The sequence below is a fragment of the Erinaceus europaeus genome, chromosome 19 (genome assembly GCF_950295315.1).
Source record: "Erinaceus europaeus chromosome 19, mEriEur2.1, whole genome shotgun sequence".
Classification (NCBI taxonomy): Eukaryota; Metazoa; Chordata; class Mammalia; order Eulipotyphla; family Erinaceidae; genus Erinaceus; species Erinaceus europaeus.
Genome location: NC_080180.1, coordinates 37,320,328 through 37,348,177, shown reverse-complemented (window position 1 = coordinate 37,348,177; position 27,850 = coordinate 37,320,328). Strand labels below are relative to the sequence as shown.

The 27,850-nt window shown below is 44.4% G+C and overlaps 1 protein-coding gene and 1 pseudogene across 1 annotated transcript; both read left to right on the top strand.

The window, feature by feature from the left end:
* The first annotated feature begins 2,706 nt into the window (after nt 1-2,706).
* On the top strand, nt 2,707-3,362 carry LOC132534775 (transcription initiation factor TFIID subunit 10-like; annotated as a pseudogene).
* Nucleotides 3,363-24,250: 20,888 nt separating this feature from the next.
* Nucleotides 24,251-25,663, top strand: LOC132534681 (tripartite motif-containing protein 75-like). Its single transcript, XM_060179149.1, has one exon. It carries the CDS (start codon nt 24,251-24,253, stop codon nt 25,661-25,663), a length of 1,413 nt encoding a protein of 470 aa, XP_060035132.1.
* Nucleotides 25,664-27,850: the final 2,187 nt, after the last annotated feature.

The following is a 27,850-nucleotide window of genomic DNA, read 5'->3' as shown; positions in this document are numbered from 1 at the left end:
TGTGGAAGCGCTCGCGCCCCATGAGGAGCTGGCCAGTCTTGCAAGATGTTATTCCTCGCGCCCACCTTTGCTGCAGTTTTTATGAGATGTTTGTGAAACGACAGAGTGCGATCGAGAGTAACGCCAAGATAGACTGGCTGGGCTTCATGCCGGATTCTCGTATCGCCAAGCTGCACATTAAGCTCACGTGAGGCCGAGGCATGGTGTAGATGGAAAACAGATGATACCGTTTTTGCAGTGCTAGGGATTAGTCGCCATTTTTTACAGTAATCAGGCTTGTGGTGATGCTGGGAATTGAACCTGGGAAGTCAGGGCCTCAGGCATGAACATCATTTGCATAAATTTTATGCTATCTAACCTATGGATTAATTATCTTTCAAAGAGATTAAGAAAAAGCAGATTTTTTTAAAATTTCCTTATTGGCGGATTCATGGTTCACAGGTATCAGTAAAATGCAGTAGTTCGACATGTATAACATTTCTCAGTTTTCCACACAATAATTCAACTCCCATCTGACATAATGTTTTAGGACCTGGACTCTCACACCACCCCAGAGTCTTTTCCTTTGGATCAATATACTAAGTCTAGTCTAAGTAAAAGCAAGTTTTGTTGTTGTTGTTGTTGTTGCTTTTGTTCTTGTTTTTTTGTAAGCTATTATACATTTCATTGTCTTAGAAATTCATTTTCTAGGTACCTTATAAAAATGGGTCTAGCCTAAAATTATTTTTATAGGAATTTGCCTGAAAATATTTCTTCCAATTTTGAGGAAAAAAATTGACCCAAAAAACTTATAGGCATCTACTGTAATCCTTATATCTTAGACCTGAGATATCATTGTGTTGTGGCTTATAAAATTCTCATGGATCCTTAGGAGATGCCTGGGCAAGGCTGCCTGCACTGCAGTGTGGTCCTCAGTGTGAGCTCTGACACCACAGAGAAGGGCTGTGGCACTGAGGACTTTCTGGTGCTGGACTCTCTCTTTTATAGTTTATCAGTTTTCTGAATTACTCTTACTTTAGAATTGATTACTATTTGCCACCTTTTGCACTGAAAGTGAATAACCACTGTTTACCTAGTTAAAGTATGACACTCTCTGAGCATAACTGATTCCATATTCACCTGAACCTGTGCAACTGCTTTACTCACCAGAAAAGATCTTCAAGTGCTGTGTTCATTGATTAGATGCTGACTGATTCCATAACAGTCTCCCTGACCACAGTAACAGATCGCCCCAAACACCGCATGCTGGCTTCTGTAATCTAGCTTGCTTCCTGCACCTGCCCCAACAAGTAACTGTGCTACAGTGAGCAGGGGACTGAAATCTGAGCATTGCCATAGCTGTGAGTGTAATCACCAGCCTGCTGAATAAAGACTAAAATTTGGCTGAACTGGTCTTGGTTGGTCTCTGATATGTACCTCATAATAAAATTAAACTTAAAGATACTATATGTAAATATACAGAATGACAAGTTAAAAAAACAATAACTTTTTCTAATATTTTACTATGTATTTATTTATTTATTTATTTATTTATTACCAGAGCACTGTTCAGCTTTGTTTTATTGTGGTGTTGGGGGTGGAACCTCAGACTTTGGAGCCTCAGGCATAAAGTATCAATCTAACCACACACACCCTTATGCTGAACCAATAGCTACTGCAGGTGGGTGTCAAGCTCCACCCACCTGGAGATACACAAATACTCTGGTCTCATCAGAAGAGAACACACTTCAGTTCCATACTGCCTCATAGTTCCTGCCTGTGGAACATAGCACACAGGCCAGCAAAACACCTGCCTTAAAGAGAGCAGTCACCAGCCCAGGTAAGGAATCTGTGGGGACACTGGGGGCCCATCATGTCCCCAGGACTCTAGGGTATCCACGAAGTAGATTCCCATGGGAGATTTTATTGTAATTTTACAAATTAAAGACTTACCACAGTGTGCTTGGGCTTGGATTTAGAACAATCAAGGTTGTTACATGGTGGTGATGAGGGGGTTTACAGTGTGGCTTGGCAAGGGTTTAAAACAATCAAGGTTTTATTATGGCAGTACAATAGTATGGAAAGATGTATTTTAGGTACAGCAAAGACTATGCCAGGCACATGAGTCATAACTTAGTGACTACATGTCCAGATCCACATATTCATTTTTTCTGGCCAGAAGAAGCATAGCGGGTCCTGGGTAGAAAACCAGGATCCATCTGAGCAGGAGAAGGAACCAGGGGGGAAAGAGATTCATTTCCTGCCACGTGTGTTTAAGTTTCTTATGATGCGCTCACAATCCCTTGTGGTTTGTGTCAAATTCATACTGCGCACCATAGGCTGCCATCAGCCAAATGCTAATTAGAGCCCCAGCCATTTACATCTAGTCTTTCCTTTGCAACAACAGATTTTACTTACCCACTAGGGATCATGTGTCAAAGCTTTCCACAGACCTAGTCACTTCTAGATGTGGGTGGAGATGGCGTGGGAGCAGGAGAGAAGCTTCAATGGAGAACGAGCAGGGTCTGAACCAATCCCTGAGCATTTTCAAATCTGTGATCACATCTCTCCTATAGGTGGAGTGGCTACTTTGGAGGACTGGCTGCCTGCAATCAGAATTGCTAAACTGAGCTCAATAGAATAGTCTACCGATTTCTGACAATCCTGCTTCCAACAGTGCTGGGAGGAACCTCAGGACAAATTGTCTTACCCTGTGTGTCAGCACCCATGTCAGAAGAGGCACTGAAGTTTGCCTCGGCCTCTCCCACCACCCTGATGAGTTGCAGCATCCTTGGCGCGGACCCCGAGGCAGCAAGGATCTCAGCCCCAGGCCTGGTGTCCATGGTCTGGACTCCTACCACACTGCCTGCCAGCCCCACTGCAGGAAACAAGGCCAGCACTGTGGGGACAGCGGGGTGGCCCAGGACTGGAGCCGCGGAGGGGGGCTTGAGACCTGTGGAGGTGCAGGCAAGGGAGCCTGCAGAGCAGCATGAGGGGGGCTTGTCTAAGGGTGACTACGACCTGCTGAACATGGCCGAAGGTGGCATGAGGCCTTTGGTGTCCAGCACTCCGCTGGTGGACTTCTTGATACAGCTGGAGGACTACACGCCTACACTCCCAGATGCAGTGACCGGCTACTACTTGAACCGCGTAGGCTTTGAGGCTACAGACCTACGCATAGTACGGCTCATCTCCCTAGCTGACCAGAAATTCATCTCAGATATTGCCAGAGATGCCCTTCAGCACTGCAAAATGAAGGGCGCAGCCTCTGGCAGCTCCAGAAACAAAAGCAAGGACCGCAAGTACACTCTAACCATGGAGGACCTGACCTCTGCCCTCAGCGAGTATGGGATAATGTGAAGAAGCCACACTACTTCACCTAAGCCACCCACCGGAAATTTACTTGTGTGTCCCCTTGTCCCAACACCAGCCTGTTTTTTCACAATAAACTTTATTGTGACAAAAAAAAAAAAAAGAGAGAGAGAGAGAAGAGGCACTGGACTGAAAACAGGCAGTTAACAAGGATAACTGATATCACTGAACTCGTCCACAGCAGCAGCAAGGAGGTAAGTCAACAAGAGGAGAATCTGTGTGAGGGGCACAACCAGGTGCTGAGTTTCTTCTGTGAGGAGGACCTGGAGGTGCTCTGTCCTGGCTGTGTTCAGCTCCATGACCACCAGGGCCACCAAGTGAGGTCTCTGGAAGAGGCTGCTACCTGTTACAGAGACATGATAAATGGCTATGCCACACTTCTGACAAAGCACTTAGGGGAATTAAAAGAAGTGGAAGAGAGGCATGGCATAAAGTTCCAAAAAGTGAGAGACCAAAAGAGAAAACAGAAGTCTAAGTTGGCCTCTATCTTAGAGCACTTAAATGAATTTATGAAGACACAGAAAGAGGCAGCTCTCTCCACACTAGCTCAAGAAGAAAATGACATTCTGCAGAGAATGGAAATCAATGTCACTGCTTTTAAAAACCACATCTCCACGACTGAGGCTCTGCTCCAGGAAGTTTCCGAGAGGAGTGTGATGCCAGACATGAACATTCTGAGCGAGGGCAAGAACTTTAGTCACAGCTATGAGAGCCGGGAGTTCCCAGCTGTGTGCTTCTCCCAGCTAAGGAAGGAGGTATATAGTCTTCCTCCACTGGATTCAGCCCTAGAGAAGATTCAACAGAAATTCAGAGTAGGAACCCAACACATGCATCCAAAAAGATCTGTGTACACATATGTTCTTGGCAGCACAATTTGTAATAGCCAAAACCTGGAAGCAACCCAGGTGTCCAACAACAGATGAGTGGCTGAGCAAGTTGTGGTATATATACACAATGGAATACTACTCAGCTGTAAAAAATGGTGACTTCACCGTTTTCAGCCGATCTTGGATGGACCTTGAAAAAATCATGTTGAGTGAAATAAGTCAGAAACAGAAGGATGAATACGGGATGATCTCACTCTCAGGCCGAAGTTGAAAAACAAGATTAGAAAAGAAAACACAAGTCGAACCTGAAATGGAATTGGAGTATTACACCAAAGTAAAAGACTCTGGGGTGGGTGGGTGGGTGGGGAGAATACAGGTCCACGAAAAATGATGAATGACATAGTGGGGGTTGTATTGTTAAATGGGAATCTGGGGAATGTTATGCATGTAAAAAAAAAAAAAAAGAAGAAGTAGAAACGCAAAGCAGAAATTGACTGAGTTTGGAGTATGGCACCAAAGTAAGAAAGCAGAAGTACACTAGAGTTTGCAGTGAGTACCCTCCCTAACACTTCCTCTCCACTTTTCCAAGTTTTGGGTCCATGATTGCTCAACAATTTGTTTGGCTTTGTATGTTAACTCTCTTTTCAGTCACCAGGTTCCAGGTGTCATCAGGATGCCGGCCAGACTTCCCTGGATTGAAGACCCCACCAATGTGTCCTGGAGCTCAGCTTCCCCAGAAACCCACCCTACTAGGGAAAGAGAGAGGCAGACTGGGAGTATGGACTGACCAGTCAACGCCCATGTTCAGCGGGGAAGCAATTACAGAAGCCAGACCTTCTACCTTCTGCAACCCACAATGACCCTGGGTCCATGCTCCCAGAGGGATAGAGAATGGGAAAGCTATCGGGGGAGGGGGTGGGATATGGAGATTAGGCGGTGGGAATTGTGTGGAGTTGTACCCCTCCTACCCTATGGTTTTGTTAATTAATCCTTTCTTAAATAAAAAATAAAAAAATTTTAAAAAAAGATTTAAATAAAAAATATTTAAAAAAAAAAAAAAAAGAAATTCAGAGTAGAGGTGATTCTGGATCCACATACCACAGAACCTCATCTGTGTGTGTCCAAGGACAAAAGATCAGTGACACCGAAGAAGAGGAGTGAAGTTCACCAGAGACAGCAGACTATTCCCTTTGATCTTGTAGTCCTTGTTCCTGAAGAATTCCATGCTGGTCGCCACTACTGGGAGGTGCATGTGAATGACAAGCCCAGTTGGGCCATAGGGCTTTGTAGCCACTCCTCCTTCCAGCAGGGGGCAGCAGCCAAGGTCTGGTCTGAAGAGGCTCTGGACATAATCACCTGTAAGATGGAGACTATGTGACAGGAGATGGATGTCCTGTTGTTCTGACCTTGAAGAGAAAGCCCAGAGGCATTGGAGTTTGCCTGGACTGGGAGTGGGGGCAGCTTTCCTTCTACAACTTGAGTGACAACTCCCACCTCCATTCTTTCCAGGAGACATTTTCCCACTCACTGAAGCCATATTTCTGTGTGGGGCAAGATTCCATTCCTCTCTCCCTCTGCGACTAGCTGATCTTTAGAATGCTGTATAATGGTGTTGGATTCTTTTTCTGAAATTTTTAAATGTCTCATGTAGAAGAACTGAGTCTACTGCCTTGCTTGTATGAAAACTTACAACTCTGTACAGGAAAACTGCTTATACTGAAACCTACATTCAATCACATCATGCTTTGTGCTAATAAATGTTAAAATTTATGTGTTATGCATGTAAAAAACTATTGTATTTTACAGTGGACTGTAAAACCTTTAGCCTCCAATCAATAAATTTTTTAAAATTATGTAATCATCCAGTACGTTTTTGTTTTTCTTTTTGAACTTCCTTTTTTAAAATAAAAATTATTTATCAATGAGAAAGATAGGAGGAGAGAAAGAACCAGCCCTCACTCTGGCACTGTTGGTTATTATGCCAGCCCCCTGCATTGCTTAAAGCTGTGGTGTATTTACATAATCATTGTTTTGTCTGAGACCCACCCTGCCTGCAGGGCATTGGTTTAATCCCTACTGCTTAGAACCTTCTCCACAGCTGGAGACCCACCCTGAAGGGCATTATTTTAATCCCCACTGTTTAGATGAAAGCATTGCTACCTTCCTGCTCTTTTTCTGCTCTGCCCCCTCTCCTGCTCATAGTCATTTCCTTTTTTCCGACCTGCCACTTCCATCTCAGAAGGTGTAAAGGCAGATAGATTCTTTTCTGATCAATGAAAGCATTCCATTGCGTTCCTCCTCAGCCACAAGAGTTCCTGGTTTCTCCCCCACATCGCTGAGTAAGCAGCAGCCTAGGATGTCTCTGGCAGAGTTCTCTCAAACACAGAGAGCATGTTCCTGGGAAGAAACACCCTCTGGCTATCCCTGCATGGTACATTTGTTGCCAGTGATTGGACTATGGACTTTATACATGTGAATACAAAGCTTTATTCACTGCACCATCTCCCGGACCACAGTTTTCACTTTTCGTCATTGTGACTGGTGCTGTATGTAAACTTTTATAACAATGAGCTGCTTACAGCCTCTCAGCAGGCAAAGTGGAGAAACCCCTTGCCTCATCAGCACTGGCTCCTGAGTTTGGGCCCCACCATTGCATGGATGAGTCCTGTTCTCCAGTTTCATCTCCCTTAGTAAATAAAATAAACTGGAAGGAAAAGATATTGAAGTTTTTTTTTTATATATGCTCTAATGTGAGTATGGAGTATTGCAATTCCATGACTAGAGTGGTTCTCATGTATCCTATACACTCCCCCTTTCTACACCTGTTCCTGATTTGTACATAACTTGTATCTTCCATGTTAGAGCAAAGTGAAAATTTCACACACAGTTCTAAGGGGGTCTCTCCAACCACTCTAATGTTTTGTAGGGATGGTGGACCACCCCAGATTCGCACTTCAGATGTTACTATTGTTGTTGTTATTGTTGTCATCATTGTTGGATAGGACAGAGAGAAATGGAGAGAGGAGGAGAAGACAGAGAGAGGAGAGAAAGACACCTGCAGACCTGCTTCATCACTTGTGAAGCAACTCCCTACAGGTGGGGAACCAGGGGCTCGCACTGGCATCCCTATTCAGGTCCTTGTGCTTTGCACCATGTGCGCTTAACCCATTGCGCTACTGCCCAACTCCCCCTATCCAGTTTTCTAGCCATTTTTCCCAGCCATGTCATCATCTCCCCAGATAATAATGCGGTTCCACCTGCATATCACAGTCAGGCTCAGGCATAAACTAAGAAAGTCATGTGTCCTTTCAAATATAAGTAAATTAGACCTTCTAGCTATTTCCAAAATGAAGATCCCAAATATTCATCTGCAATATTCCAGCCTTAGGTTCATGATTAGTCAACAATTAACTCTGCTTTATATCTTAACACATTTTCAGTCACCATGTTCCAATGCAACCATGGTGCCAACCAGGTGTCCCTGGGCAGATGAATCCCACCAATGTGTCCTGGAGCTCCATCACCCCAGAGCCTTGCCACACTAGAGAAACTGAGAGAGAGGCTGGGAGTATGGATCGACCTCTCAACAACCATGTTCAGCAGGGAAGCAACTACAGAAGCCAGATCTTCAGCCTTCTGCACCCCATAATGACCCTGAGTCCATTCTCCCACTAGGAAAGCTATCAGGGGAGGGGATGGGATACAGAGTTCTGGTGGTGGGAATTGTGTGGAGTGGTACCCCTCATATCCAATGGTCTTGTCAGTTTTTCCATTTTAAAGAAGAATAAATAAAAAGAGCAGGGAAGCTATAAAGGGAGGAGATTGGATGTGGAGAGCTCTGGTGTTGGGCACTGTGTGGAAATAGACTCCATTTTTCCTATAGTCTTATCAATATTTCCATTTTCTAAATAAAAAGAAAAAGAAAAAGACATACTGGTGAGCAGGGCCCAATCATTCCTGACTCATATTAATTTATTTATCCCCTTCCTTTCATTTTATTCTCCCCAACTGACTTCAGACTCAGAATGTCTAAATTCGGCATCAGGGCTGAAATTCCACCTAGGTGCCCCAGGGTGTCTGGCAACACAAGAGAGGCAGGCTGGGCAAGAAAGTTGCTCTCCTTGAAGAGCAGGGCAGAGTGGACAAGGGAAGATGATTTCCTGATGGCTAGAGCTTGGACTACTGTGAGCTGCACTGGGAATAGTCAGGACAAGAGGTGACATTGGAGTGGGAGCAGGGCTAAAGAACAAGCCTTGAGGATCCTTTCAGCACTACTGGAGGCAGAAGCAGCAGGTGTTGTGCCCACATTCAGTGATGATGGGGTGTTTCATGCCATTGAAACAAACAGAACACTTGCATTGCTTCCAAAGCTGCCGATGCCTCCATCTTGCTGAGTGCGGAGATCTGAACAGCAGGATCTCAGTCCCGAGGTTCTCTGTCATAGGATGTCCCAGGATCAGACTGCTGTCCTTTGTGCTGACTGTGTCTGGGAATCAAAGGCACCCTCTGAAGTACAAGAAAAGTGGCCTCAGCTGCAGGGGTCTGCACACACCTCCTGCAGCTCAGAACAGGTGTGTTGCTTTAGACAGCTGGAAACAGGTGAAGCTCAGCTAAGAGTCTGTTATCCTGAATAAGAGGCGGGCAGTAACCACATCATCTAAGGAGAGAAAACATCTGTGCAGGGCAAAGAGGATGATAGCAGGCAGGCTAGTTAGCATAATGGGTATGCAAAGAGACTCTCCTGCCTGAGGCTCTGAAGTCACTGTCACTGAAGTCACTTTCACACCACCAAAAGTAAGAACTAATCAGTGCTCTGATACACACTCACACAATCACAGTCTCTTATCTTTTTCCACACCACACTTGAGGCAGCCACTGATTCTCTTCTCCCCAAGATTCACCTCCACCCACAATCTAACCCTCAGGAACCACATAGTACTGAGAGAAAGTTTATAAGCTTTGGGTCAGGGTACCAGGATATATAAAAATTACTGTTGAATTCACCTAGACTTGAGTGGACTAGAGAAGCTTCTTGTGATCAAATCAAGTGCTAGTTTGAATGAGACTAAAAACACACCTAATGAGGTTGTCTTTCCTCTGAGGTGGATCTCAGGAGCTGCAGAGAGTAGGAGCCAGGAAGCCACCGCAGGGACCTCCAGTGCCCATGAAGTCCTGTCTCCCTAGATCAGTGGCTCTGCTCCTTCAGGACAGGTGTGGGGTGAGTGTGCTTGGCGAGATCTCATGTGAGTTTCCATGCAGTTTGTGAGCGGGTCTGGAAAATAATCTGGTGTCAGCTGTGCCAAGGACCTCTGCAGACACTGTGTGGGTGGGGCTTAGAACAAAACTTTCAGAGTGAGGAACAAGTAAGCATGGGTTGAGATATCCCGGGATTGAGAAAGGGATCCACATTGATTAGATTTTCCTAACTATATAGTAATGGGAATCTGCCCTTAACCCTTTCTAAGTCCCTTCATCACATTTGGGAGTGAGGAGAACTGAAACAAATGTCTACTTGAGGCTAATGCTCTTTCTCACCATGGCAGTGTTAAAAGCTCTCTAAATGTCTCCATTCCTTCATCCTCTGAATGTGTTGACAGAGCCGCTGCAGGATTTTGAAATTACTTTTCTCAGAGGAGGTGGTGGTGTACCTGGTGCAGTGCAGAAAGTCCCAGGTGCTCACCTGCATGGGGAATCCTGAGAGTGGTTAAGCTGTATAGCAGATGTCTCTCTATTTAACTCCCTCTCGATCACCCCTCCTCTCTCTAATGCTGGCTGTCTCTACTCAACAAGTGAGTAAAGATAATGGAGTAGATTGAAGTCATTTTTATTTTTCTTGTTAAATATTTATTTATTCCCTTTTGTTGCCCTTTGTTGTGCCCAGAAGTTCAGGTCCTGATCTCACACAAAGAAACCAGAATCACATGCAATAGCAAGAGCCTTTATTGTCAAGCTTAAGCCTGGGCCGCCGACACCCTTCCAAGCAAACAGAGAGTCTGCGACTTCGACCACTTCTTGTCCCACCTTTCTATAGTTATCACATGGTGGGCACAGGTGGAAACATCCACAGGAAACAAGGAACAATTGGCCTTGGGCCAATAGCTGCTCTCAGTATTTGGGGCCCCCCTCAAGCCCCAGATTCCCCCCTTGTCCTTTTGTAACTTTTAGGGCCCAATCTTTTGCCACTCTGTTTCTGACTACTGTCCCGGTATCAATGGGCCATGAGGAGGAGGAGTAGTAGCAGGAACGAAGATTAGAGTCACCAGCAGAGAAAGAATCCACAGGGTCATGAGCAGACCAACTAGAATTTGAGTGGGCGTTTGGGAACAGACTTGAGTTGCCATCTGGTCCTGAACTCCTCTGTCTCTGCTGCATGGATGTGGGAGTGGTGGACGCATGAGCCGATACCATCCACCTTCAGGTCCATGGGGGTGGCTAAGATGACAGACAGTAAATGTACTGTCCTTTCCACTGGGGCTCAAATGTGTCTTTTTGGTGGCGTCTTACCAGGACTGAGTCTCCCGGCTGGACGGGATGAGGGTTTGGAGGGGTGCAGCTTCATATATTGCTCTCAGTCTTGGCCACACACACTTTTGAACTTGAGCTATTATCTGGAAGGATGTAAGCAGGTTCTGATCATTAATATCAGTGAGCAAGTCTGATCTGAAGGCTGGGATTATGGGAGGGGGATGACTGAACATGATCTCGAATGTGTCAGCTTTGCAGTAAAGGGGGTATTTCTAATTCTATAAATGGCAAAGGGAAGGAGAGTGACCCATTCTACGCCAGTCACCATAGATAATTTTGTTAAGGTCTCCTTTAGAGTTCTATTTCTCCTTTCTACCTGTCCTGAGCTTTGGGGCCTGTAGGCGCAATGTAATTTCCATTTTGCCCCAAGGACACCTACCAAATTCTGGGTTACCTGGGAAATGAAGGCTGGACCACCATCTGAAGCTACCTGAAGGGGCATACCAAACCTGGGAAAAATCTCTTCAAGTAGTTTCTTCACCACTGCTGGGCCATCTCCCTTTTGGTCCGGAATGCCTCAGTCCATCCTGAAAAGGTGTCTACAAACACTAACATATATTTATACCCATATTTTCCAGGTTTCACCTCAGTGAAGTGTATCTCCTAGTAGGCACCTGCTCTGGTTCCTTTCTCACACACCCCAAGTATTTTCAAGTATTGTCAAGTATTTTCCATTTCCCTAGGTTGAGAGCTTTTGTGAGGGCAATTGATTCAAGTTTTGGGGTCGAAGTCCCTGCAGGTAGGGCAGCTGCCCACTCAGTCTCCTGTTCAGTAGTTACCTCGGCTCCAGAATACCTTACCCCATCTCTGATGAAGCTGCTCCTGCCAGTACACCAGTTCACTTCTGCTCCCTCCAAAGGCTGGTCCCTCAGGTCTTCCCGGGGGCTAGATGTGCAGCTCAGAATCCCAGAGCAGCCATGCAAGGGAGCATCCAATTTGGGGTCACGGAGCAAGGCAGCTGGGTTCAAGGAAGCTTCATCAGCCAAATTCAAGGCAAGGATAGGAACTGGCATGGAGCTGGTGGTCACAACTACTGGTTCTTGGGGTTGGAAAGTAATGGTTGCTCCCATCTTACAAAGCAGGTCTCTCCCAAGAAGGGGGTAGGGGCATTTGAGAATAAGCATGAAAGAATGAGATACTTGTCCTTTCCCCAAGTCTACAGTCCTCTGAGTAGTCCAGGAATATTGTTTCATGCTGGATGCTCCTTGTACCCAGGTCTTTTGTTTGGATAGTCTGCCCATGGACTGGGTTAACACTGAATGTTGAGCCCCCATATCTACTGAAAAGCTAACAGGTTTCCCCTCTATTGTTAAAGTTACCCTGGGTTCGGGGAGGGGACCCGAACCCCGTCATCCCTAGTCACCCAGTTATAGGATTTTTGTCTCAGTGTCTTTTTGTCTCCCTTTTCTTCTAGGACACTCTCTGGCCTAGTGTCCCATTTCTCAGCAATATGCACACTGATCTTCAAGGAGCTTCTTTTTTCCCTCCCCCTATGGACCTCTGCTTTTTTCAAGCCTTTGGGGAGGATGGGCCTTTCAGCCTTTCAAACAAGGGTCTTCAGTGGTAGCTGCCAACAATACCTCAGTGAGGCTGTGAGTCTGTCGCTCCTTAGCTGCTATCACTGTCCACAATTGTTGCTCCTGAGGTGTTTCTCGGTTGCCAAAGACTTTCTCCACTACTGCCAATAGTTCCTGCAAACACTTATCTGCTATATCAGGGGAAGATTGGTCTATAAAAGCCATAATTACTGCTGACTTATTTACTGGAGCTTCTGGATCTAGAGGAGTGAACATTCTATATGCCTCCAGAATTGTTTCTAAGAAAGCAGCTGGGGTTTCTGTCTTTTCTTGTTGCACACTGCTAACGCTTGCTAGATTAGTGGGTCGACGTGCTGCCGCCCGAAGACCACCCATCACACTCTGGCGATAGACCCGTAACTTCTCCTTACCTTCAGGTGAGTTAAAATCCCAGGTGGGTCTTATCAGAGGAAAACCAGCATCTATCTGGGCTGGGTTTAAGGTAGGGTTCCCATCCGCCCCAGGCACAAGCCTCCAGGCCTCCAAGAGGATCCTTTCTCTTTCCTCTGTGGTACAAAGGATGTGTAAAAGCTGCTGGCAGTCATCCCAGGTGGGCTGATGGGTAGAAACAACAGAATCTAGTAGACCAATAAGTGCTGCTGGCTTTTCTGAAAACCCAGGGTTCTGCATTTTCCAATTATAAAAGTCACTAGTGGAAAACAGCCAATATTGCATTAATTGTTCGCCATTCTCATTCAGGGGTCCTAGGGCTCGGAGAGGCAGGGCCACTGAGTCAGGGGTTCTCTGGGCTGTACGGGCTCTCATACGAGGAGGGCTCCGTAAGTCTTGGCCTACTGCCGGGGGTTCCTGTGGGACTGGGGAAGGTTGAGGTTAGTAGGGAGCAGGGTACTCTAGGAGGTCTTCCTCAGGACAACCTTGGAGAATAGGGTAGGAGAGAGAAGAGAGGGGGGTGCGGAAGGGACAGTAGGCTGACATTAAGAATCCTTTAAAGTAAGAATGGCGGATCTCGAACCCTGTGGAGGAAGAAAAGGCTTTAACCAAGAAGGGGAATTTTCTACCAGATCCTGCCAAGTAAAGATATAAGAAATCTGGTCCGAGTGTCCTGGGTGTCCTAAGATGACATCTTTGCTGGCATAGATAGTAGGCAGGTCCCAGGTTCCTTCTGGGGGCCAATTGGTAGAGAAGGCTGGCCACTTATTTTGGCAATAAGTGATCATCCGGTCTTGTTTTTACCTCTAGTTCCAATTTGTGAGCTCTTTTTAAAAATTTTCTAAAATGATTCAGAACCATAGTCAGAGGAGTCGAAATAGCCTGACTCCTGACTTTGGACTTAAACACAAAACTGACAGAGACAATACCCACAAGTAATATACAGAAGCAACACACACAAAAAAGACAACATACTCAAAGAAAACTCCAGCAGCCCAGCCACCAACACTCTGAACCAACAGATGGGAGGACGGCCTCTTGCTGCTGCTTCCCTACAGATGAGAGGATGGCCTCTTGCTGCTTCCCTACAGATTACAGATGGGAGCACAGCCTCTCATGCCGCTTCGTGGGAGCCACCCACTCTCCCCTTCCAAATTTGCAAGGGGGATCCAATCCCCTACAGCAGAGCCTGAGACATCTCCCAGGACCCTGGACCTGGAGCTGCCCAGCACTTCCACCTTCAACTCCAAGGGTCTCTCGCTACAGGCTGGTCCTGAAGGCTCAGTGAAGCTGGCGTTCTTCTAGTGAGATGGGGATCCCGGACAAGGCCCCATATGTTGTGCCCAGAAGTTCTAGTCCTGATCTCATGCAAAGAAGACCACAATCACATGCAATAGCAAGAGCCTTTATTATCAAGCTTAAGCTTGGGCCGCTGACACCCTTCCAAGCAAACGGAGAGTCTACGACTTCGATCACTTCTCATCCCACCTTTTTATACTTATCACAGGGTGGGCACAGGTGGAAACATCCACAGGAAACAAGGAACAGTTGGCCTTGGACCAACAGCTGCTCTCAATATTTGGGGCCCCCCTCAAGCCCCACACCTTGTTGTTCTGAAGTTATTTTTCTTTATGTTTTAAGGATAATGTCCTGTGGTCCAGGAGGTGGCTGAATGGATAGAACCTTAGACTCTGTGATCCCTGTCTTCACAGATACTCAGCTGTTTCTCTGATTCTTTTTGCTCCTTTATAAGTAACTATTTCTTCAAAATTACCTCCTAATGGTTTAACAAATCTTACTTGCTCTTAAAAACACCACTATTAGGGACTGCAGGGCAACAAACACTGGGTTGTAATGAGGGGCCACTACAAATAACTTAATGAATGACCAATCATGTGTCTGATCAGCTGGAATACAGAAGTGCTAGTGAGAGGGCGTCCTCCATAAGGTGCTAAGACCTGAGCATCCTGACACAGAACAAAAGGCAAAGTGTCACTAATATTAGTGATGAAATTTGTCTAAACTATCATTGATCAGCTTAATAACTCCAATTCTTTTAGCCCAATAAAAAGGGGCTCTGCTTGAGATCAGATGAGATTGTGCAGAACTGGAAAAAACAAACAAACAACTGCTAAATCCCAAAGAGCAGGATGAATGTGATTATCTACCACATTGCCAGCAGTTAAAGAACCTGAAAGAGGAAAAACCATAGTATAAGAGGGGTACAGCTTCTCACAATTCCCAACACAAGACCTCCATATACTATCCCCTCCACTGATACCTTTCCTATTCTTTAACCCTCTGGGAGTATGGACCCATGATCATGGTGGGATGCAGAATGTTGAAGGTCAGGCTTCTGTAATTGCTTCCCTGCTGAGCATGGGCGTTGACAGGTCGATCCATACTCCCAATCATTCAAACGATTTCTCTTTCTAATCCAAACTGTAGATGTGCAAAATGCCATCTTCAGCACTGTAAACTTCTATTTGAGGCTGAGTCATGAAAAGTAGACAAAATGCCCACTCCTGCATCATCTGGAGTAGCAATGTCAGATTGATTTGTTTGTTTGCTTGCTTTTTTTTGACTAGAGCACTGGTCAGCTCTGCTTTATGTTGGTGTGAGGGACTTCAGGGACTTCAGAGCCTCAGGCATGACAGTATGTTTGCACAACCATTGTGCTATCTACCCCTGCCCAGCCAGTAGTGTTAACTTCCTAAAGCAGTCCCTGAGCCAAAGAGATAATGCTGATGGCAAAAATAAATGAATAACAAGAGATGAAGAAATGACATATAAGTGACTGAAGAGCTTGTGTATCATTTCTATGTGCCCAAAAGAAGAGACAATCAAAAACAAATCAGTGGGACTGCATCAAATTGAAAAGCTTCTGCACAGCAAAAGAAACCATCACCCAAACAAAGAGACCCCTCACAGAATGAGAGAAGATTTTTACATGTCACACATCAGATAAGAGGCTAATAACTAAAACATATAAAGAGAGAGACAGAGTGGTAAAGCAGGGCTGCAGGTCTCTCTCTATTTCTCTCCCTTTCTATCACTGCCCCCTTCCTCTTGATTTTTGGATGTAAAGAACGGAAAAAAAAAAATGAAGAATCAAGAAAGAAAACCACACCTGAAAGTCCAGTGGTAGCACAGTGAATTAAGCGCACATGGCGCAAATTGCAAGAACCTGCATAAGGATTCTGATTCGAGCCCCCCTGGCTTCACCACTCATAAAGTTTTCACCCTGCAGGTGGGGGACTGGGGCTGGAACCAGGTTCCTGTGCATTCTAATAAGTGCACTCAGCGAGGTGCACCAGGACCCTGCCCCTAGTTGTGGTTTTCTTTCTTTTTTTATTTATTTTATTTTCTTTTATTTATTTAATTATTGTCACCAGGGTTATTGCTGGGGTACTACAAATCTACAGCTTCTGGTGGCCTTTTTTTCCTCAGTTTTCTTTCTTCCTTTAAGAAAGGAGATATTAACAAAACCATAAGGTAGGAGGAGTACAACTCCACACAATTCCCACCACCCAATCTCCATATCTCATCCCCTCCCCACTAGCTTTCCCATTCTCTATCCCTCTGGGAGTATGGACCCAGGGTCATTGTGGGTTACAGAAGGTGGCAGGTCTGGCTTCTGTAATTGCTTTCCCGCTGAACATGGAAGTTGACTCAGCCAGGTGCACCACCTCCAGGGCCCCACATGTGGTATTCTATCAGAGAGAATGAAAAACACCTAAACCTAAGCGTAACTCCATGAAATCCATATGTTTTTGTCTGTGCTGGTATCAACTGTGGTCCCAGCTCTCAGATACAAAGCTTGGAGCATTCAGGCACATGCTCTGTCTTCTGGTGGTGCTGGGGATTGAGCCTGGAAACTCAGGCCCTCAGGCATGAAAGTTATTTGCATAGACATGATGCTCTCTCTCCAGCACAGGTTCAATTCTCTTTCAAAGAGATTAAGAAAAAGAAGAGATTGGTGGTGGGAATTGTGTGGAGTTGTACCCCTCTCATCCTATGGGTTTATCAATGTTTCCTTTTTGTAAATAGATATAAAAGAAAGAGAGATTGCTTAATTTCTTGCTGTTTTCAGGCATTTCATATCAATCACATTTGTGCTTAGAAATTATTTTTCTTAGCACCCTATTCAGTCAACCAGAAGGAAAAAAAAAAGGTTGTATTCTAGCCTGAAATTAATTTTTATAAGACTTTGCTTGAAAAAAATGTTTTTTCCGATTTTGAGGAAAATATTAATTTAACACAAGGACTGATAATTTAATCTTTATATTTTAGACCTGAGATCCCATTCCTTTTTGGTTTATAAAATTCCAAGGACAAAGAGTTGACTCCCTGGTAGTGAGGGTACCTGCACTGTTTGTAAGCCCCAACTGACCGCTCACTGCATGGAGAAGAGCTATGGCACTGGGCACTCCCTGGAGCTGTGATCTCGCTCTTTTATAGATTATGTTTTCTGAATTACTCTTTTTTAAATTTTTTTAAATATTTATTTTATTTATTTTTTTACCTTTTGTTGCCCTTGTTGTTTTATTGTTGTAGTTATTATTGTTGTTGTCGTTGGATAGGACAGAGAGAAATGGAGAGAGGGAGGGGAAGACAGAAAGATAGACACCTGCAGACCTGCTTCACCGCCTGTGAAGCGACTCCCATGCAGGTGGGGAGCTGGGGTTCGAACCGGGATCCTTATGACGGTCTTTGTGCTTTGCGCCACCTGCGCTTAGCCCGCTGTACTACAGCCCGACTCCCTTCTGAATTACTCTTAGCTTAGAATTAATGAGTTGGGTTTTGGGGCCGGTGGTAGCGCACCTAGTGGAGCGCACATGTTACAATGTACAAGGACCTGGGTTTGAGTACTCAGTCCCCACACACAGATGGAAATCTTCACAAGTGCTGATGTAGTGCTGCAGGTGTCTCTCAGTCTCTCACCTTCTCTATTCCTCCCTTCCCTCTCAATTTCTGACTGTCTCTATCTAATCAATCAATAAATATAATATATTTTTTATTTTGTTGGGTATTTTTTTTAAATTTTTTTATTTTACTTATTTATTCCCTTTTGTTGCCCTTGTTGTTTTATTGTTGTAGTTATTATTGTTGTTGTCATTGTTGGATAGGACAGAGAGAAATGGAGAGAGGAGGGGAAGACAGAGAGGAAGAGAGAAAGATAGACACCTGCAGACCTGCTTCACCGCCTGTGAAGCGACTCCCCTGCAGGTGGGGAGCCGGGGTTCGAACCGGGATCCTTATGCCAGTCCTTGTGCTTTGCACCACCTGCGCTTAACCTGCTGCACTACAGCCCGACTCCCCTTGTTGGGTATTTTTGACACTTTTTTCATTGAAAGTGAAAAAAATATGCATTTGCACACTTAAATAGCTAATAAAAAAATCAACACACAGTATATAGACATCCAGAATGAGAATTAAGAAAAATAACATTCTCTAAGATTTTCATTGAGATGTCTACAGAGAAAGTCTGATACTGAGTTTGAGATGGGAAGACAAAAGAAAAGAATAAAGAAGGGAAAATATATGGCTCTGGAAACTGAAAAATACTAGAGGTGAGAAGCCATTGTAGTAATCCTGGCAAAAATTAGTTCTGAATCTCTTTCTCTCTCTCTCTTTCTCTCACACTCTTACTCCCTCTCTCTCCCTATATCTCTATCCATTTCTCTTATCTCATTAGTATATTTTTAAATAAAGTGGAAATCCCCAGATCTCTTTCAAAAAATTACTATTGATTATCATAATATTCATATTATATAAACAATTAAGAACATGTTCTTCATTTTGGACAATAATGAGTATATTCCCTATAGTTACCTTGCAGAGGTCCGCTGGGAGAATACAACACTTCCAGGAGTGAGGTTCCGAGTCCAATCCTCAGCACCTCATGTGCTGAGTTCTAAATCTCCCTAACCATCTCCCACTCATTCTCCCTCCCTTCTTGTAATTAAATCTTTAAATGAAGCTGAGAGCTACACATCCATCTAACATAGATCTATATTACAACTCATCTTCATACTTTTGCTACTAAAAATGCAAAATAAAATCTGAATGTCTAACTCACTGGTATTTAGAGGCATATGCATTGGGAGAAGCTGAATAATAGTTTAAGTACAATTATACAGACACAGAGGCTCTCTAGCCAGCAAGTTTGGAGGCCATGGTTTTTGATAACTTTGAACAGCTTGATATATTAGAATTGTCTGGATAGTAGCCTCTGGTAGGTTAGCACAAGAAAGACAGATGTAGTAACAGCCTTGTCTTTCTAGCAGTGTTTGTTTTGTTTTTGTGAGTTAAATTTTTGTTGATGTTGTTCTTTAAATGAGGGGATCTTCTAATTATAGCTTTTAGATTTTTCTTTCTTTTTTTTATTTAAGAAAGGATTAATTAACAAAACCATAGGGTAGGAGGGGTACAACTCCACACAATTCCCACCACCCAATCTCCATATCCCACCCCCTCCCCTGATAGCTTTCCCATTCTCCATCCCTCTGGGAGCATGGACCCAGGGTCATTGTGAGTTGCAGAAGGTAGAAGGTCTGGCTTCTGTAATTGCTTCCCCACTGAACATGGGCATTGACTGGTCGGTCCATACTCCCAGTCTGCCTCTCTCTTTCCCTAGTAGGGTGGGTCTCTGGGGAAGCGGAGCTCCAGGATACATTGGTGGGGTCTTCAATCCAGGGAAGCCTGGCCAGCATCCTGATGGCATCTGGAACCTGGTGACTGAAAAGAGAGTTAACATATGAAGCCAAACAAATTGTTGAGCAATCATGGACCCAAAGCTTGGAATAGTGGAGAGGAAGTGTTAGGGGGTTACTCGCTGAAAACTCTAGTGTACTTCTGCTTTCAGGTATATATTTTGCAGTAGTTTATAGATACGTGTGAAGATATGCTCTCCCTCACAGAAACTGGTGTATATCTAGGTTTTGGGACTTTGTTAGAAAGTGAACCATCTGAGATGAAATTAGAGTATACTATGAAAGGAAAGTTCTCACCCGAGTAATGAAGCTGAAGGGTTGTCATTCCACACGTGAAGTCTCTGGACACAGTCTGAAGTGAAGCATGTTGAGGTGGCAATCGTGTTGGTTAGGTTGTGATCGGCGGATGCAATATTATTTGATATGGATTGGGAGAGGCATATGGGAAAGTGGGCCCTATCCAACGGTTCCAGGACTGGGGGAAGTAGAGGCTCTATAGTGGAGATGTGAGGTTCCTGCTGTCTTAGGGTTCAAAAAGACAATCGATAGTTAATGTTGTCATCACATTATTTGGTAATTGAGTTAACTTTGAAAAGTCCTTTTGTTATGGTTTGCTGTACAGTACCCGGTATCTTGTATATAGCTGTGCTATTGAGAGTATATAGCTCTAGGCTTTTGAGAGAGTCCGCATATCAAATACACAGCCTGTATATTAAAAATATTCAGTTTGTGTTTTGAAAAACTTTGAGACATACAATTGATTTTCCCCCTCTCGTATTAATCAACTAGTGATGTATATGACTACATTTTACTAGGAGTGTACACAAACACCATTCCCACCACCAAAAGACTGTGACCCATCCCTCCCACTGAGTTTCCTCAAAAATAGTGAATCCTGGCTCTTGTTGAATGGATTCTTCAAATTCACTCAAACCCTATGTTTCAAAAATTAAAGGGACACACCAAGTTGGATGTGGAAACAGACGAGTGACTGAGGAAACCTGGAGATGAATGTTCAGGTGTACGGAGATAGTTTGAAAGATCTCTAGGCCACTGTGAGGATTGAAAGACTGAGAAAAGAGCTCATTTGGAGGGAGCTAGACATTCTGGGAAGAAAACAAATCCTTCACACAGGTTCATTTTTCCTGTTGTCCTAATAAAATTGGTGTTAAGGGGCATTGAGTGGATTAAGGCTTTCATCTGCTGTTGGGCACCTGGATTGCTTCCAGATGTGTGCTATTACCGATTGTGCTGCTATGAACATAGCTGGACATGTATCTTTTTGGATGCCTTTGATTGAGTTCTTAGGATATAAGCCTAGAGAGGAATTACTAGGTCATTATGAAGGTCAGCTTCAAGACTGGCAAAGTTCTCCAAATTGCACTAAACAGGTGTTTAACCAATTTACCTTCCCTATAGCAGTACAGAAGGGTACCTTTGTGCATGTACAAACTATTGTACTTACTGTTGAATGTAAAACATTAATTCCCCAATTAAGAAAAAAGAAAGAAAAAAAAAGGGTACCTTTGTGCCCACAACCTCTCCAGCATCTCTTGATGCTGTGGTTTTTTTTATGCCTGGCCTTCTCACATGGTTGTGGTGGATTCTCATTGTTGTCTTTATGTGCATTTCTCTGACAATCAGTGACCTGGAGCAATTTTTCATATGTCTGCTGGCCTTTTGTCTTTCTTCTGTAGTGAATTATCTGATGTTATGCTCTCCCCACTTTTGGATTGGATCATTTGCTATTTAGAAGCTGACATTAGTTAACGCTTTATATATCTATGTTGTTAGATTCTTGTCTGATGTATGGCTTGTAAAAATCTTCACTCATGGGAGTCGGGCTGTAGCGCAGCAAGTTAAGCGCAGGTGGCGCAAAGCACAAGGACTGGCATAAGGATCCCGGTTCGAACCCCGGCTCCCCACCTGCAGGGGAGTCGCTTCACAGGCGGTGAAGCAGGTCTGCAGGTGTCTGTCTTTCTCTCCTCCTCTCTCCATTTCTCTCTGTCCTATCCAACAGCGACAACAACAATAATAACTACAACAATAAAACAACAAGGGCAACAAAAGGGAATAAATAAATAAAATAAATATAAAAAAAACTTCACTCATTCTGTGAGGTCTCTCTTTCATTGGGTGATGGTTTCTTTTGCTGTGCAGAAGCTTTTCAATTTGATGCAGTCCAAATGATTTGTTTTTGATTTTGTCTTCCTGGCTATTGGGTTTGAATTATCAAAGATGCCCTTGATAGATAGTTTAGATGGGAAGTGTTAAGCCAATATTCTCCTTTAAGTGTTTGATAGTTTCTGGTTAACATCCAGGCCCTTGATTCATTTAGAGTTGACTTTTGTTTCTGGTGAGATAAAGTGGTTCAGATTCATTCTTCTGCACATTTCAACCCTGTTAAGGCAAGAATGATATTGTGTATATCTCTCTCACTTCCTCTCTCTCTCTCTCTCTTTATGTCTTGCATCTATGCTGACTGCACATTTATTCAACAAGAAGAAGCTGTGCTCTGAGTGCCAGGCCAAAATGTCATGTCATGTGGAAAATAACACAGACACACAGCAGCACATTGTCCATCTCAGCTATAGATAATATAAAATTAACCTGGAATTCAGTGTGAGTACATTTGGAGGAAAAGTTGTAATAGAGTTTATAATTTAAATGGGAACATGTGTATTATTCTCAGGTAATAACATGTTGATTCCCTGACATAAGCTCATATTTCATCTCTGTTTATCAAATTCAAATGATTGTAGCATTGGACCAACCCGAACATATTTCCAGCTATATACCTGGGCACCAGAGAGGTTATTGGAAAGGTCTTTGTGCCTTCAGGATTGTGGTGTGGAGAAACGTGATAAAGACTGCCCTAGATGCTGATGGTCTCATAAGGGGTTAGTGCAGGCCACCTGCACAAGGTTCTCAGGTGTCTAAGCCCACAAGATTGTGTAGATCTCCATAGCTGCAGGGAGACCTAATCATATCATATACTATCCCAGAAGGTGTTGTGTTAAGGGGCATTGAGGGGATTAAGGAGAAATGCAAAGGTGTATTATGTAAATCTCCTTATCTGTAGGGAGGCCTGATCCCCATACAGGGGAATGAATCCCTCCCACAACCAAACTCATAATCCTCTCAGTCACAGGCCAGCCACACACACACCCTGATGCTGAGCCAATAGCTACTGAAGGTGGGTGTCAAGCTCCACCCACTGGTTACACATAAATACTCTGGTGACATCCAAAGAGAGCACACTTCAGTTCCAGACTGCCTCATCACTTCCAGCCTGTGGAACACAGCTCAGGAGCCTGCCAAAGACCTGCCTTGAAGAGAGAAGAGTCACCAGCCCAGGTAAGGAGGCTGTGGAAACTTCGGGCTCCCATCCTTTCCCCAGGACTCTAGGGTGTACATTCTCATGGGAGATTTCATGAATCAAAGCTCATCTGCTTTCCTCAGACCTAGTCCCATCGTGTGTAGTTGATGTGGGTGGAAATGGCTCCAGGGTTTAGATTAGTGTGGAAGATTTCATTTTGCCTCTGAGGATCAAGTACCAGAGCTCATTTACTTTCCTGAGACCTAAGTGGAAGTCAACAAAGGCAATATACCAGGGTCAACTATGCAAGGAAAGAAGAACTATGTAGTTGATGTGGGTGGAAATGGCTCCAGGGTGTAGATTAGTGTGGAAGATTTCATTTTGCCTCTGAGGATCAAGTACCAGAGCTCATTTACTTTCCTGAGACCTAAGTGGAAGTCAACAAAGGCAATATACCAGGGTCAACTATGCAAGGAAAGAAACACCAAGAAAGAAAAGGAGATACTTGGAAAATATGGGACTTAAAGGCAATGGAATGGAAAGAGTTTCTTATAGTCTTAGACAAAGGTTCATGAGTAAGAATTTATTATTATTATTATTATGTATTATTATTACCAAGTGAGTAGTTGTCTATTATTTATATATATTAAATATATATATTTATATTATATATTATTATTACCAAGTGAGTAGTTGTTACCAAGTGAGTAGTTGTTGTGCTTCGGAGAAGAGAGAGAGGAGATCTAGAGCAAATAGGTTACAGAAATATTTATTATTGGATCAGGAGAGGGTGGCTCAGGCCATGTGGAGTCAGCTGAAAATGGCCGTCCCTGATACCTCACCACCCGGCGGAGAGAGAGAGAGAGAGAGAGAGAGAGAGAGAGAGAGAGATGGCAGGTGCCGAGGAGGGGGGAATGGGAGGGCTTTTATTGGGCAACAACCATGGGTGTCGTGTCAGGACAGGACTGGTTGAAAACGGCGAGAATATCACAGGAAGTGGTAAAAAGTGGTAAAACATGGGGGCATAGACTGCATCTGAATAATTCCTCAACAAGTAGTTACAGTAATATAATCCAAGTCTCCAGGCCAGGCCTATCTACTTTCCTCAGATGTAGTCACAACTGTGGGGTTGTTTTCAGTGGAGTTGTCTTGTGGGCAGGAGAGAAGCTTTAACTGGTTGCCTCAGTTAATATTTGAGGAGTTTCAAAAAAAAGAAACAAAGAAAGAAAGCTCCATTTTTGTTTAATTTTCTTCCTCAGGTAGAGTTGAGACTTGGGTGTCCTGATTGCCTTCATCCAGGAGAATTGCTAAGCTGAATTTCACATGACTGCAACAGTTTAACAAACTCACAGAAATTAAACTGTAGGTGGTGCACAGATTTTTGAGCACGAAGCTGGGCACCTGAGGCCACTTTCAGGGCCTGCCTTTGTTCCAGAGATCCTCAGCACCGGGAAAGAGAGACCTGAGCCTGTGTCTTGAGAGAAACCTCAGAGCCAAAGGCCGTGAAGAAAACGAGTGTGTTCCAGCCCTTCCCACTGAGCTGAAATGGAGGCATCAGGAATCTTGGAAGCAATCCAAGCCGAGACCACATGTGTCATCTGCTTGGACTACATGAGAGAGCCCGTCACCATTGAGTGTGGGCACAACTTCTGCCAAGTCTGCCTGCAAGCATCATGGCAAGATCATCAGGACAGATTCCCTTGCCCTTTCTGCAGGTACCCTTGTCAAGAGAGGCAGTGGACTGCCAACAGCCAGCTGGCAAAAATCATTGACACCTGCCAGCTCCTCCACAGCAGCAGGAACGAGATGAGGCAGCAGGGCCCTCACTTGTGTGAGAGGCACAACCAGGTGCTGAGCTTCTTCTGTGAGGAGGACTTACAGATGCTGTGTGCTGACTGTGTTCAGCCCCCTGACCACCAGGACCACCATGTGGGGTCTGTGGAGGAGGTTGCCCCCTACTACAGACAGTGTATCACCCAGTACAGCAGTCTCCTGACGAAGTATAAAGGAGGATTCCAGGAAGAAGAAGACAGGCAAAACAGAAGAGTCCAGGAACTGAGAGACCAAGTGACTAAGAAGAGGGTGAAGTTAGCCTCTGAGTTAAAGCACACTGTAGACTTTCTGAACAGGCAGCATGAGGCAGCTCTCTCCAGCCTAGCTGAGGAAGAGAAGAGTGTTCAGCATAGATACAACACCAATAGCACTGCCTTTGAGGACAACATCTCTAGCACTGAGGCTCTGCTCAAGGACATAGCAGAAAAGAGTGTGCTGCCAGATCTGGATATGCTGACCGAGGTCAAGAGGATCCATGACAGATATGGGAGCCTGAAGCCCCCAGCTCTTTACTCTGTCCAGCTAAGGAGGCCGCTGTGTGGTCTGCCTCCACTGCAGTCAGCCATGGAGAAGATCAGGGAGAAATTCAGAGCAGATGTGACTCTGGATCCACACACTGCACACCCTAATCTCCATGTGTCCAAGAACAAGAAATCTGTGACATTGCTGAAGGAAAGGGGTGAAGATCATCTCCAAAGACAGCAGGGAATTCCATTTGATCTCGAAGTCCTGGGCTCTGAAGAGTTCTGTGGCGGCCGCCATTACTGGGAGGTGCAGGTAGAGGACAAGCCTACCTGGGCCATAGGGGTGTGTAGCCACTCCCCTTCTGGCAGGTTGCAGCAGCTCCCCCTCTTTCAGAAGAAGCGCTGGACCATTCAACTGCAGGATGGAGACTATGTGGCAGGAGGTGCCCGTCCTGCTGTTCTGACTTTGAAGACCAAGCCCAGAGGCATTGGAGTTTACCTGGACTGGGAGCTGGGGCAGATTTCCTTCTACAACTTGAGTGACAACTCCCACATCCATTCTGTCTGGCAGACATTTGATGACTCACTGAAGCCTTATTTCTGCCTGGGCCCAGACTCTCTTCCTCTTACACTCTGTGCAGCAGGAGGTTGTGAAGAATGACCCCTGAAATTACCTCATTTGCCTGTAAATAGCGATGATTTATAGTGAGTTGTACAACAGTTAGCATTCTAGAAGTGATTTTCTAAACATCTGATCAGGAAATAAAGAGTCTTGGATGTTAACTCTACCAGGAGTTACCTGCCCTGCATTCTTCAAGCTTAAAGACACGCACGCACAGCTGAGTGCAGTGACATCCAATTGCTCAATCCCATGTCTTTTCCCCCATCCTGCTCTGTCTTCCTCTTCCCACATCCTTCTGGTCAAGTGTTCAACTATAAAATCGTTTAAATTAAAGTTTGATGTCAACACCGAGTAAAGAGTTAGAGCTCATTTAATGCTTTTTTGTTCTATTTCTCCATGGTGACTATTCTTTGGGAATAATCACTGATTCACCACTTGTGAACCCTGAAGTTGAGGAGCCAGGCTTGCACCGAGTTCAGCTATTTCAGCTTTCAGCTCTCTAAGAATCTTGAGATCATTGGTGTTTTACTCTGGGGTCTCCTTTTTTGTTTTTGCATTTCTGCTGACAAATTCAAATTTCAAATTCATTACTAACTCCTTTGAATATTTTCTTAACTACTGTTTGCATGTTGACCTCTTTGTTTTGTGCTTCAACCCTAGGGAGACTTTTAGCTAGACCCTTGCCATGCTTCATTTGTCCAATCTTTCTTCTTGTTGGTTTAACCATTTTATATAGTATACTATAAGGTCGGTCGTCTCTCAGTACTTTTCAAATTACTGATCATTCTTGCCTGGATTGACTTGTGTCTAAGTAAGGTAATTAAAGGGTTCACAGTTGTGGGAATTGACAGTTGTTTCAATCACAACAGTTCTGGGGCACAGTAGCTTAAAAGCCTGTTGTGTTTGTTTTCTTCCCTGTAGGCTGTGGGAGCCTGAGGGCTTTTAAACTATAAATAGGCTACTTAGCTTAATCACTGACTCCTGACCAAGAGATAATGAGGGTGGGGCAGAGATAATCCAGTGGTTATGCAAAAAGATTCTCACAGCCCCGCCACAAGAATGCAGAGATATTCTCAGTCCCCTGGTGTCAGCACAAGGTCCCACCCCCCCACCCCCCCACCCCCCACCCCCGCCCCTGTCCCCACCCTCTGCTCCAGATTATGAAGGCAGTAGCAATGGAGACTCACAGTTGCATTTGGTGAGTCTTAGGGGAGTCTTGTCCTCCCGTCTGCTGTCTTTTGTTTGGTGAGACTGATTGCAGATGTTTTCTCACTGGTAAACTGCTAGACTGTATCAGAAACTTAATCTCTCCCTAGGCTCTCCTCTGTCCAGGAGCCACAGGTATTTGCACTCACAAGTAATTGTGTGGGTTCCTGAAGTCATTCTATCCCTGTCTTGTTGCTGTCCCAGGTGGTCTCCTCGTATATGGTATTTTATGATGTCACTTCTCACTAATATTCAATCCACTAATCACACTTGCCTAGATTCACTTCTGCTGAAGTAATGTCCTTAAAGAGGTCAGTTATGCAAATTAACAGTTATTTCAATGTTGTCTCAAACCTTCCAGTGACTTTTTAAATTTTATCAGTGACTTTTTTTTTTTATCAGAGCACTGCCCAGCTCTGGTTTATGGTGGTGCAGGGGATTGAACCAGGGACTTTAGAGCCTCAGGCATGAGAGTCTGTTTGCATGACCATTATGCTATCTACCCCTGCCAAGCAGAGACTGTTAAACCCTCTTTTGTTCTTTATCTTCCCAGTAGGCTATGGATGCCTAGAATCTAAAGTATAAGTAGATTATTTTTAGTTTAATTATTCACTCCTAATCTCAAGATAAAACAGGGTGGGGGAGAGATAGCACAGTGCTTATTCAAAGATACTCCCATACCCCAAGGGTCCAAAGCCCCAGGGCCAATTCAGTTTCTCTGACATCAGTCAGAACCCAGAAGGTCAGCAGGCCTTGGCCTTGTGAATTTCTAAACAAATCCTGTTTGTACTTTGTGGCTTCTGAGGAAATTATTGAATATGCCTGAATTCATAAGGAGAATAATGTGTAATGGCTGCCACTATACAGTCCCAATTCCAGACCATTGGAAGTATATTTCTTATCCTGAGTTGCCCGAACAGGTCTGTGCCACCAATGTCAGCACAGGGCCTCTCTGCCACTGCTCCAGCCTACATGGACAGTAGCAATGAAGACTCACAGTTGCATTTGCAAAGCCTTATG

Coding starts and splice junctions, on each gene's coding strand:
- LOC132534681 (XM_060179149.1), top strand. CDS start 24,251: ATGGAGGCATCAGGAATCTTGGAAGCAATCCAAGCCGAGACCACATGT.